The sequence below is a fragment of the Phasianus colchicus genome, chromosome 12, assembly GCF_987193195.1.
Source record: "Phasianus colchicus chromosome 12, bPhaCol1.hap1.1, whole genome shotgun sequence".
NCBI lineage: Eukaryota > Metazoa > Chordata > Aves > Galliformes > Phasianidae > Phasianus > Phasianus colchicus.
This window is the reverse complement of record NC_143447.1, coordinates 1,710,244-1,722,773: the sequence shown is the minus strand read 5'-3', so window position 1 is coordinate 1,722,773 and position 12,530 is coordinate 1,710,244. Positions and strand designations below refer to the sequence as shown.

General features: G+C 47.7%; 1 protein-coding gene across 15 annotated transcripts in view; it reads left to right on the top strand.

Annotated features, from left to right (window-relative positions):
- Positions 1–12,530, top strand: part of MYO9A (myosin IXA) — a 163,822-nt gene that overhangs the window by 131,789 nt on the left and 19,503 nt on the right. For 11 of the 15 annotated variants that reach the window (XM_090148601.1, XM_090148600.1, XM_090148596.1 and 8 more), the window contains 8 exons: positions 2,934–3,014; positions 3,866–3,976; positions 5,212–5,334; positions 5,656–5,805; positions 6,058–6,368; positions 7,317–8,978; positions 9,558–9,639; positions 10,151–10,363. In XM_090148601.1, coding sequence (XP_090004727.1) covers positions 2,934–3,014; positions 3,866–3,976; positions 5,212–5,334; positions 5,656–5,805; positions 6,058–6,368; positions 7,317–8,978; positions 9,558–9,639; positions 10,151–10,363 — 2,733 coding nt within the window. The remainder of the gene's footprint in view (positions 1–2,933; positions 3,015–3,865; positions 3,977–5,211; positions 5,335–5,655; positions 5,806–6,057; positions 6,369–7,316; positions 8,979–9,557; positions 9,640–10,150; positions 10,364–12,530) is intronic. The other 4 variants (XM_090148598.1, XM_090148597.1, XM_090148604.1 and 1 more) reach the window with 3 other exon arrangements.

Genomic DNA, 12,530 nt, shown 5'->3' with positions numbered 1-12,530 from the left:
ATGTGAATTTTGATTGGTGCAAAAATGTCAAAATATTGCTGCATTATCTCAAGGCGTGCAGAGGAATTCAGAGGAGGATCAATACAGCATTTGTTGTGATGGCAGCACTGTGTGCCAGCCAAGCTTCCCTGGGAATAGCCACAGCTAAAGTAATGCTCAGATGTGTGCATCAGGGCTTGGGAATCGGTGCCAGTCACATGCACAGCCATGTGGTTGTGTTAGAATGCAGCACTTCACTTTTAGAGAAATGCTTTTCTGGGAAAGTTTGACTTGTTTTTTACTTTTAATTTTTGAGACATTGGTCATTTTTAGAGTCTTCATGCATGGGTGTGGATATGATCAAGTAATTTTATATATATACATATGTACACACATATATGAACACTGTATATATAAAATGAAGAATGCATATGTATGTATATATTTAAAGCTCAGTCTGGACTAATGGTTAAAATAAATGTCTGCAGGGTTTAATTCATAAGTAATTTATACATTTGGGGGGGCTGAATTGGGGGTGTCTTCCTGACACCCATCTGTCCTTCAGATGTAACGTGAAGGAGTGCAGGGCTGAGGTTCCTGTACAACTCCCAGCACAGAGGAGCAGCAGAGCTCAGGGTGCTGTGAAGATCCCCCCCATGCATCAAAGCAGAGCCTTCACACAGCTCCTGTGCTTTCTGACACTGCAGCACTGACCTGGCAGCATCAGAGCAGTGCATACAGCTCAACCTCTTTTATTTAAATGAATGAAAGCATATTGCAGTGTGCTGGCTCCTGGTGCTTCTGCTTGCTCCTCCTCGAAAAGAATGCTGGGCACTCCAGCCCTGATTTCATTTGCACTCATAAGGGTGAAATGTTTTCTCCAGGGAGCAGCTTGGTGCTGGCTGCAAGATGGCTTTTTATCAAGAGCAAGCTAATAAAATTGCAGAGCGTGGAACTGGGTCAGCGACAGGAAATACAAATGTTTCCCATCACGGGGTTTGTCCATTGCTGTGTTTTTTAGATAAATGCTGCCTTGTGGCCGGTGCCTGCACAGGGAGCTCACAGCTGCTGTGTCTCGTATTGATTTTAGCCGTGCTTGAAGTTATGCTGCAAAATAGCTCTGAGTCATCGCTGCCCGGATTAGGGGATGCTGCAAGAGCAGCGATGGCGCTTGCTTCAAAACTCAGGGCAGATTTATACCAGCTCCCCTCCCAGCCAGCTCTCTGTGCTGCGATGTTGGGTTGCACCCTGCAGGGCTGGCCCTGGGGAAAAGGCATATGAGCTGGGGGTGGGCAGCAGAGCGGGGCAGGGAGTTAATCCAGGAGCCTCACAGTGCTTGGGGCAGGCCAGATGGTAGTGGGATGCACGTGGAAGGGGGACCATCTGCTGTGAAGAGCAGCGATCTGAGCTAAAAATCCCCTGTCCCTTTGCCTTCCTGTGCTGTGCAATTGACTGTGCCCACCAGCTGGGCTCTGCCCTGTCGCAGCCCCCCAGCACCATGGCTGCTCCGTGTCCAGCTGCACCACACGTGGGTGCCTCATCAGCCCCACTTCCCCAGGTCCTGCGTGTAGGCAGACATTGATTAACATAAAAGGCTTCCCCTAAGGATGGCTTCAAAAGGATCGGAAGCTGTTCTGCAAGCCAATCTTCAGATGAATTACATCATTCCAGCATTATGCACTTGTGCGCACAGGTTTATGAACATGCATATCCATAAATCCATAGCTATATGCAGTATATATGCAACAGAATATCTTCTCAATAACGGAGTTTTAGGGCTACTAAAATCAGGTCATTGCCACGAGTAATCGGCTCTGGAGCACGTTATTAATACCACGTCAGTCATGTGCTCTGCAATCAGAGACATCCAAAGCATGTAGAGGGCACATAAAAGAAATACATCCAACGCAGAGTGCAGCAGAGGAGTCAGCTCAGCCGCAGTGACTCATGGACTGTGTGTGCTCTACTCTAAAGCAGTCAACGCGTTATTTCCAAGAGTTTGTGCTTTGCTGCAGGATTTGCAGGTTGGAGCATGAACTGGATGACATCCCATCAGAGTGGTTGGATGCAGCAGTGATTGGAACACCAGGTCACTTCTGTAATTTACACTTGTAATAGTAGCACAGAAATGAAGGGAAACAGAAATGCAGTGAAATCTCTGTGTCAGAAGTGTGGCAGAGCCTTGAGTCTCAGTGACCACAATTGTGCCTTTCAGCAGGCAGTATGAGCAGAGAGATGCCATCTTTGGGACGACCTTCATCCATTGCAGTTGGACTTGATGGTCTTTAAGGTCTTTTCCAACCTGAGCAGTTCTGTGATTCAAAACAGTCTGTGAAATGTTTAGGCTTTAAAAATCTGTAAATTCAGTGATTTGACATAATGGGAGTTCACTCAGCAAGAGAGACAGGCAAGCTGTGGAAAGCAGTTATTGGAGAAAGCTGTCAGGTCTTCCTTTTGCAAAACCATCATCAAGAATTTTTCTGTGCCAGTAGCAATGATCTCAGACTTAAAAAGTGGAATGATTTCTGACAGATGAAAATGTTTGTGTGTTAGAAACATTGGCAGTCATTGGGTGCACAGGGGGCAGGTCATTGTGTCCCACTTGTGTCTGTGCATGGCTCATTGGGGTGCAGCAGGGGTGACTTTGGATCTGCTGGTTGATTTGGGAAAGTCGAAGCGGGGGTCTTAAAGAACAGCGTGAGAGTTGTGTTTCTGCAGAGGCCTTGAACAAACAAGCTTACTTTTCTCTACAGAGCTTCTCTGTAGCCATTCAGTTGGGTGTGAAGATGGAAGCAGCCAAGTTGTATCAATGTGAGATGCTCATTTCGGGGAACTGTTTGCCATCTGCCTAGTTAACTCACCATTTGTTTGAAGTTTTGTTTTGTGGCTTCACTGCATGTTTTCTCATTGTTCTTCATGCTGTTTTCCAACTGGAGATGTATTCCCTGTTGCAGGCATCACTCAACAAGCTGATGGAGACCCTTGGCCAGGCAGAACCTTATTTTGTCAAGTGCATTCGATCCAATGCCGAAAAGGTAAACCCTGTCTGTGAGATCAATGCTGCTAATGGTGTGATTGCAAAACCCACGTTCTCTCATGCAGAACTTGTTCTTTCTCTCTCTTTTTGGAGATTAATCAGTCCACTGCAAACCTTTAGAGCGTTAAGGTTTTGGAAACAGATCCTTCTAGAGTACAGCCACGAGGTGGGGAAGGAAGTAGTGAAGCGGACTAGAGTTGGGTTTTAGTTCCTGATCTTCTGCTTAAAATCATCTTGGAAATACTTTGTAAATATGTAATTTTTTATTTTTTTAAAAATAGAAACCCAAAGCCAGGTTGGGGTTTTAAGATATTTGTACCTTCTTCCAGAATAAGCCACGCTAATCAGACTGATTCAGTGATAAAGGCAAATTTAAGAAATGTGATGTAAGGATTTGTTTGTCTCCTGGGCTAAAGATCTTCAGTTTAAAAAGAAGGTTGTAGGAATATTTTTTTCATATATTAATCCTGAGTCTTATCCAGGTGGTTAAAAATACGAAGTGAGGCATCATTGCTCCATCTCACTGTGCTGATTGACTGTGCTGTTGATGGGGCTTTCTTAGTCAGCTCAGAGGATCCAAAAACCCCTTCTCTGTAGCTTTCTGTCTAGTTAGATGTATGAAACTCTCCATCTGATGGCTTTGTAGGAGCAAACAGGGTTCAACCCTGCTGCCATGAGTGTGGTTTCTGGGGACCCATGTTGCCCCTCGTCATCGTTGCCAGTTCTCTTGTCCTGCTGATGTGCTACACGTGCTGAACCCATTGACCCACCCACATGCTCAGAAGTCTCCTCAGGTGCTCGGAGCTCAAGGAAACAGTTGCTCATGGTTGGCCTCCTTTTCACTTCCAGCTGCCCCTGAGGTTCAACGACAGCCTGGTGCTCCGGCAGCTGCGGTACACAGGCATGCTGGAGACTGTTCGCATCCGCCAGTCGGGATACAGCTGCAAATACTCTTTCCAGGTTGGCTCAAATATTTTTGGTCTTTCAGCACTTTTCTCATTGTTATCGCAGTTGTCTGAGTGTTGCTGGCTTGCAAGTGTGGTTGTGTTTTTATAAACAATGAATGTACGGCTTTGGATGACACTGGGAAGGGAGTACTGGTGGGCGGTTTTGCTAAGCTGAACCAGACCAAAGACTACAAGTCCCTCTGCAGTCATCATTATGGTTTTGGAAGAAAAGAGCTTTATTTTTTCACAGTACACACAGTGTATTTTCATAACACGTGCAAAATCACTTCTACAAATCTATATCCCTTCTTAGTGATAATGGGAGGTTCAGACTGATGATGGCTGATTCCTGTCGGAGCTTTAACAGACTGAGTCACAAGGTGTGAGTTAAGGTTTGGGTTCCTTTAGCTCCCTATTAAAAACAATATAAATGTATATTGGAGATTCCTGCTTTGTGTGACCCACCCAAATGACAAAGATCCTTCTCTTATGTCTAATACCATAGGGCACTGAGCAGCTTTTTGGTGCCCATTACTTTTGATTCATCAGGAGAAGCATTTTCCCCATTCTTTCAGCAGTGGCTGCGTCCCATCATAAGGCTGAGTGGAATGCTTTAAGTCATTTAAGGGTTATCCAACTTGTCGTATTCTCTGTTTTTCCATATTTTTGCCAGCTTTAATGCACATGTCAGTTCTTTCATGATTTGCTGTTGCCAGTTTGTTTCCTGCTGGCAGCTGCTTTTGGCCAGATGTCATGTTCTGTGCAGCAGCTGTTTGGAAAGGAGGACTGCTCGGGGTCTTTTTGCCATGAGGATGGATCGTGGCATTACTTGGGGGGATCATTCCTGATACCTCTACTCTGAGTCCTCACAGCAACAACCCTTGGAGCAGTCTCTTCCCTGTGATGCTTTGCAGATTCTGGTCACTCCCTTTTGTAGTGGCCATTTTTGAGGATCTGCAGCATTTTTGCTCGAAATGAGCTCGCACACTGTGCAGTCTCTCCTCCCACACTGGGAGATGTTTGAATGTCCCTGGGCTGCTGCTTTGATGTGCTTCCTGTGCAGTTTTAAACCACAAATGATGGAGGGAACTCAGTACTTTCCAGTCTGTAACATTCCATCTATCCTCTGCACTTGGACAGGTCCCCTTTCGTGTGGCCAGCGGAGGAAAACCCAGTTACTTCTGCAAAAAGATGACACAGCAGTACCCACTTAACCCAGTCTTAGTGTTTGGTTTTTTGCCTTTTCAGGACTTTGTGAACCATTTCCACGTCCTTCTGCCACAAGGAATCAGCCCATCTAAGCACAATGTCCATGATTTCTTCAGGAAAATAAAACTCAATCCAGACAATTACCAAGTTGGAAGAACCATGGTAAATGTTTTTCTGCTTAAGATAAAGATATGCCTGCATTTGTGCACAGTTATGTTAGCACCTTTGTATATTTTTTTAACTAGTGAAAATATTTTCCTTCTGTTCATCAGAAGCTAATGGTTTAAGGGACCCTTTTAATGTTGTTAATACAAAATAGAGAGGATCGTTGGTGTCTTCTTTTGACCAGGTCACAGTGGTCAGGTTATAGGAAGGTAACCTTCAAAACCCACGTGTGTGCAGGCAGCTCACTGTTGTGATTCTGTCTCCCTAGAAGGGAAGGCAAAGGCTCTTTGATTCATGCCTGGTGCTTTTATTTCCCAGGTTTTTGTGAAGGAGCGTGAGCGGCAGCTTCTGCAGGACCTGCTCCATCAGGAGGTGCTGCGCAGGATCATGCTGCTGCAGCGCTGGTTCCGCAGCATGCTCTGCAGGAGGCAGTTCCTGAACATGAGGCAGGCAGCAGTGATCATACAGGTAGGTGGCAGTGCCTGGCTTCATCACAAACACTTCCACGAATCCTGCAGATACAGCTCTGGCTCCCAGGCTGCAGCTGGAGAATCTGATGTATAAAATCAGTTCCCATCTCCTAGGGAAGAACTTAGCATCAGAAGGGTGGTAGTTTGGGTATGGGAGAGATGGAAAGATGGCATAAAGGCATGTGCTATCCAGTTCCTAAACCATTGCCATTTCAAGAAGCTGTTTTTGCTCTGCTTGCTATGTTTGCAGAGATTCTGGCGTAGCTACCAGAGCCGAAAGCAAGGCAAGCCATCACCGGACCCACTCGTGCTCAGCAAAGCTGCAGTTGTGCTCCAAACCCACTGGCGAGGCTTCGTGGAGAGGAGGAGGTTTCTGCAGATGCAGTTTGCAGCCCACCTCATCCAGAGCTGTTGGAGGGAGCACCTGAAGCGGAGGCACGAGGCGGCCACCAGCATCCAGGCAGCCTGGCGGGGGCACCGCGCTCAGCAGCGGTACAGAGCCAGCAGGCGTGGGGTGCTCTGTTTGCAAGCAGCATGCAGAGGATATTTAGCGCGACAAAGGTAATGTTGGTCTTTGAATCAGTGAGTAAAGAAAGAAATGCTTTCTGATAGCGCCCAGTAGGGAAAGAGGTGGCTGATGTGAATTCTGGCACTGCTTATACCAAAGCGACATGCACATGATGGTGTCTCTTCGTAGCGTTGCTGGTGCTGCTCCACTCTTCCCTGATCCTTCCTTTGTCTGCACTTTCTAACAGTTCAGTTAGCTGCCTGTCTTACTTCTAGACTAAGCAGAGCCTATTTCAGGTTAGAGCACGTAGGCAGTGGAAAGCTGAGGACATAAATACTTGGAAGGGGTTTTTTCTTGGCAGCAGCACCACTCTAAGTAGCCTATTTTTAACTCAGATTGGCTGGCCGATCTGCTTGCTGCACCATCTCACAGCGGATCAGTCAGTATGTCAGGAGCAGGGGCAGCAGTTACTCACGCCAGCTGCTGCAAGGAGAAAAGCATTCACAACCATGCCTCGGCTTGCTGGCCACAGGGCAGGTCTTGATTTGTGCTTGGGGGGCACTGCCTACAAGGTGTGCAGTGACTGACAGAGAGTTGGGAGCTGGAAATAGCTCTTAGCTGGAGGATGAGTGCCTGTTCCTTGTGCCAGAGGCATCCCAGACAGGATGAGGAAGATGACAAAGCCAAGGTGATGCAATGTGTTACGGTTTTCTGGCTTATAAGCAAGCTACACCAGGGATGAAGGCTGGAGCTGCTGTCATCAGCGCAGGAGAAGCTCACAGGTGCATGCGTCGGTGCAAATCCTGAGTAGGTGAGGTGGCAGAAGAGAAAACTGGAAATGCAGTCTGTGCACAGAACATGAACAAGGTTGTACCTGCCTTGCAAAGAGAGTTGCTTGAGATGCTGACAATGGTGAGATGAAGGGAATGTTGGTGGTGAGAAGATGCCACCAGTGCAGTGGGCACAGCATTACAATGTGCTGCTTTTCTGCTTTCTTGCAGGTTTAGAGCTTTGAAAGAGCAGCGGTTAAAAGAGATGCAGCTGGAGAACGGCCTGTCTATTAGAGAAGAGGATGGGCTGGAGGAAGATGGGGCTTTGGAAATTAAGGGCTCTGACCCATCCAAGTGGGAGGATGGCTCATTTGAAGAGAGAGTGAGAGCTATAGAGGAGCACAAGTTGCTGATGGAGAATAATCGGGTGAATCACTTGGACCTCCTGGACACTTCTGCAACGTCGTTGTACAAAAGGCATGAGAGAGCCAGCAGTCAGAGCGGGATGGACACCGAAGAGGAAGTCATTGTACGAGAGAGACCCAAGTCACTGGAGGATCTGAATCAGAAGAAAGTCGTTCGTGCAAAAAGAGAAAGCCGGAGAATGCGTGAGCTGGAACAGGCGAAATTCAGCTTGGAGCTGCTTAAGGTCCGGTCCACTGGTGGGCTGTCACCCTCAGAAGAGCGGCAGTGGTCTACCGAGCTGGTAACTGAGGCACTTCATTCCCCTCAGGGAACCCCAGAGAGCGAAAGCTCTCAAGGGAGCTTGGAGATGTTAAGCTGTGAAGATACCCCGAGTAAACCCGTTCCCCTCGTTTTGGATGTTCAGCTGCTTCCCAGTGAGAGCCGGGACTCTTTGCCCAGCAGTCCTCAGCCTCACCTGCAGGACAAGTCTTTCTGCGCAGCGGATGTGAACAGCAATTTATCCGTTTGCAGAAGGATGCTTTCAGACTCTGAGCTGCCCGATAACCGCGCTGCAAAGGAGCACGTGGTCTGTGACCCCCAGAGTATCTACAAGATGCATCCAAGAGAAACATTCCTTTCTAGTAATCTACCTACTTTCTACATTCCACCACAGGACAACATGAAGGTAAAGCAGTCACTGGTGGAGAATAACTTGAAGAACAAGGCGATGGAAAGGGAGGAGAAAACAGCTATGTTCTCTGAGATGAGGAAGGACTCTGAGCAAGACCAGGGCAAAGTTTTGGGTGGGGAGGGAGAGGAGAAGTCTTCTGCCAAGAGAGAGGAACATGGGACGGCTGCTGGAACGCAGACCCACTCTCCAGACTCTGTCATCAAGAGACTGGAGAAGCTCAACGTGGAGAAGGAAGAGCGACAAAAGCAGCTCCAGTTGCAGAACGAGAGGGAGATGATGGAGCAGATCCGGCAGCAGAAGGAAATTTTAGAGAGGCAGCGCAAAGCCTTCGAGCAGCTGGAGAAGCAAGGCAGGGTGGAGGCTTTACAGCGGGCTGAGCTGAGCAGAATGAAGGACCCTACTCTGAAACCATCCAAAAAACCTGACAGCCGGCCGCAGTCTGTCCTCATCCTGCACCCCCAGAACAGAGCGGAGCACGGCGTTGCCCCGGGTGGAACTCCAGCCTCATCAGTGGACATCAAAGGTCTCACCGTCGGGAGCAGGGCGGGCTCTCCGGCCCACGCTGCCCCCAAAGACAGACCGGTCAGCATGTTCATGGAGCGGAGGGAAGGCCCTGCAGGGACAGTGCTGGAGTCACGGGGCAACCCCCGGCTGGCTGCAGACCCCAGGGATGCCCCGGGCAGCCCCTTCTCTAGGAATGAGCGCCTCAGGCAGCCCCGGGTGCCCAGCCAGCCTGGCGAGGAGATGCGGGCAAGCGCCATGTTCTTCACACCCAGAGACAATCCCTTCGGGCTCCAGTGAGTACAAAGATGGTTTGTACAAAGTGCTTGCTTTGTAGGCTTTAGAGTCATAGAACCACAGAATGGCCTGGGTTGAAAAGGACCACAATGACCATCTGGTTTCAACCCCCTGCTATGTGCAGGGTCGCCAACCCACCAGACCAGAGCCACATCCAGCCTGGATCTTCCCCATATACTTTCAGAAACCATACAGTCTCTTTTCCTAGTTGGCTAATGCACCAGGCAAGCAACAGGAAATGGAAAATTGCATTTAAAAATGCCTACTTTTTGTCTGCCTGAATCTTAAACATCTTTATGCTATGACAAAGCAATGGCATTTCAAAATGCAGAATTGGGAAAATACCATCTGTAACCACTGAGCAGGGTAGGGAGCAGCTTGGCGGGTAGAAATTCAAACCTTCTGACAAGGACACTTCAGCATTCAGTCAAACCCCAAAGAATTCTGAAAACCTGTGACCTCCAACTGCGATTTCTCATTGATAGCTTGGGTTGTGTCCTGCATTGCTGAGAGCTGGGCTGGCGTGGGGGGAAGGCTTTTAGGAGAGAATGAAACGTCTCTGTTTTGTTGCCTTTCAGCAGGGAAGCAAGCCATCAATGCCTCCCCAAGGGTGAGCTGGCTCGGAAGCCATTTAAAATGCCTGGGTCTGGCCGAGGAGAGGTGAGCTGCCGCTTTCTTATTTTCTCTTCTAATTGAAAAAGGGGAAGAAAACTCCCAAACCCTTATTTGCCAATTTTCCCTCAAATGTAAAGCACAAAGACTGCTGTACTTGGAGATGGGGATGTCACACAAAGGCAACTTTCACACTTCCTCTTGGCAGAATGCCCCCGTAGCATTAAGTGTAGCAGCTCTGAATTGCTCTGGATGACAAGAATCTCGCAGTCCTGATGGCAAACACCGTAGCACGCAGTCTTTTCTTGTTTGGTTTAATGTCCATTTAAGTAACATCCATTATTGTCCCACTTTCTCCGTGCTGTCTTGGCTTTTGTTTTTGCTGGTTGTTTTTGCACTACGTGTAGTAACGTGTGTCCTCTGTGGAGTGCAGTGTTCCTCAGACCATACTTGAGCTGCGCTGTGTTGCCAGGCTTCAGTAGAATCTCCTTTTTATTTTTACGTTTTCATTTTACAAACTTTTGTTTCTGTTGTTATGTTTTATCATTTGGTCAAGCAGGTTCCCAGACCGACCCATAAAAAGAAAGCCCGCATGGCGCGGACGCGCTCCGATTTCTTGACTAGAGGCACTTTTGCTGATGGGGAGGGGGATACGGAGGAAGATGATTACGATGGCAATTTTGAGTTCCTCCTCTCCTCTGACCTTCCTCCTCACCCTGAGGCAGGGCCTGCGGCCCGGCTCGGCCAGGCCTGTTACAGTGACTCCGAAATGGTAATTTTACAACTTGTTGGGGAAGGAGAAAAGAGGGAGCAAGATCTGCGGGAGCGTTTCTTTGCTAACCTTGGCTGCACGGATCCTACACTGCTTCTTCTCCCACTCACACGGACGTTGTAGATGGGTAAACTCAGAGAACACAGCAGAAACGCACACAAAACAGGGATATTATTTCATTCTCTCTCAGCCATGGTGATGTTTGCTGGCTTGGTTGGAGAGCAGCTTTAGGTTGCACAACTACCTTTTGTTTGTTCATTGCTTAACCAGGATTCCCTCCATTAGAAAGTCCTGCTGGGATCCCACTGGCTCTAGCAAAGTGATAGGTGCGTATGCGTAGAAAAGGTCAAGGCAGACATTGGCCAGAAAAGCAACAGAGAACAAGGAAAAAAAATATAAACCTTGCACTTCTGATTTGTTATCCTTAGGTAGGTTATCCAGAGATTGCAAATACTAGCCAACAGTATCTTAGAGAAAGTAAAAACCTGTAAATTGGGCAATAAAAACATAACGTGTTTAAAAAAAGAAAGAGAAAAAACACCTTAGTGGCTCTGCCCAGGAGGGTGGCAGTGACTGAGAGGTTTGGGGGGTGCAAGAGGACGGCCCCTTGCTACTCTTGCCCACTTTTTCTGTGGCTTGAGGTGACTGTGCTGCCCACGTAGACATGTGGATGAGCACAAGGCAGTGACTCTCATGCATAAGTGCTCACATGGCTTCACTTGTATGCTCCAACTTGAGGCATGTGGGTTAGAGCATATAAACAAACGTACAAACAGGATTGGCTTTTCATTTTGCGCCCATTTTGTGGTGTTGCCACAGCAGATATCTCATGTGATCTTAAATTCTGCCTCTGTAAGGAAGGCTAAGGAGGGCTTTTTGTAACTTCTGTTAACAGCTTTTATCATACACATTTTTTTTCCCAGGATAATTTCCTAACCGCAAAGGGTGGAAAATTCAAATTCTCCTAATGAAAATTTCTCAGCTTTTGAGCCAGGAATAGCTCTAGTGCTGTCAGGCAGGAACGTGGTTGAAAGGCACAACTCTTCAAACCGAACTCAGCTGCCCCTTAGTCCATCTCCCTGCTTTTGTATCAGGAAAGGGAGAATTTTACATAGGACTTATGTCAGAACCAATTTTTTCCCCCTCATTTTGTGAGAAGTCAGCTTAAGTAAGCATGCCTGTGCAGATGCAGTGCCTCTGTCCTGCCCCCTTGCTTTCACTCAAATTTTGAAGACACAATGAGAAAGGGAGGATGAGAAGTTACTAACTTAAAAGAATCAAAGATCCTTCATTAAAGACTCTACATTAAAATGGGAAAAAAATAGGAACAGGAAGCCAAATTGGGAGTTGCAGGTCTGAAATCATCTGAGGAGCCCAGGAATAGCATGTTGTCTGAAGACTGTCCCAAACGCTCAATGCGTGTTCGTGTGCTTTTGTCCAAGGGAGTCTTGGTAAGGTGAAGGCAACAGAGTTAACAGATGATGTTAAAAGCCAGCATTTCCCTCTGGATTTCCTTCTGCCACAGTCTTGTTGGCTGCAGTGGACCAGGTCCTTGGAAAAGCTGGAAGCAGCAGCTCAAAGCTTGGCAAGGGCCTGGGACAAGGGGCTGTATCCTGCTGTGTTCCTGGAGGCTACCCTGTTACAAAGCCTTGTTTTTTAGCTGTAGAAATCTTTCCCACTGGCAGTCTCTGCTGAGCAAGGTGCTTGGAAAACTCCATCCCTGGGAGGGAGCTGGCTCACGTAGAGATGCTGCTGGGACTCTGCTCACCTGGGTTAACAGCTCTCGCTGCATGCAAGTAGCAGTAGTGCCAGCTGTGTCTCATCTCTCCTCCTGTATCTCTTTTCTCTGTGCTCCATTCCTGGCTCTATCTGTGGGTCAGACAGCAGTTCCACATTGCGCGGTTGAGTCCTGCTTTCTAGCAAACCCTACTCGTAAAGCTGTGTGTGCAGTGTATCCTGTGTCTGTATGTCCTGGCCCCACGTACGGTGTTTCCATCTGTATTCTGTATTGCAGGTTTGATACCAGCTCTTTGGCTTGTGGCTTCTCTGTGTCAGGATCACCACACCATTAAGGGAGAGCTCTTGAAAGCAGCAAAATTTAGGGACTGTTTATTCATATCTATTAGCAGAGCCCAGCTGGGTGTTGCAAATGGTGAAGCAGCCTAAA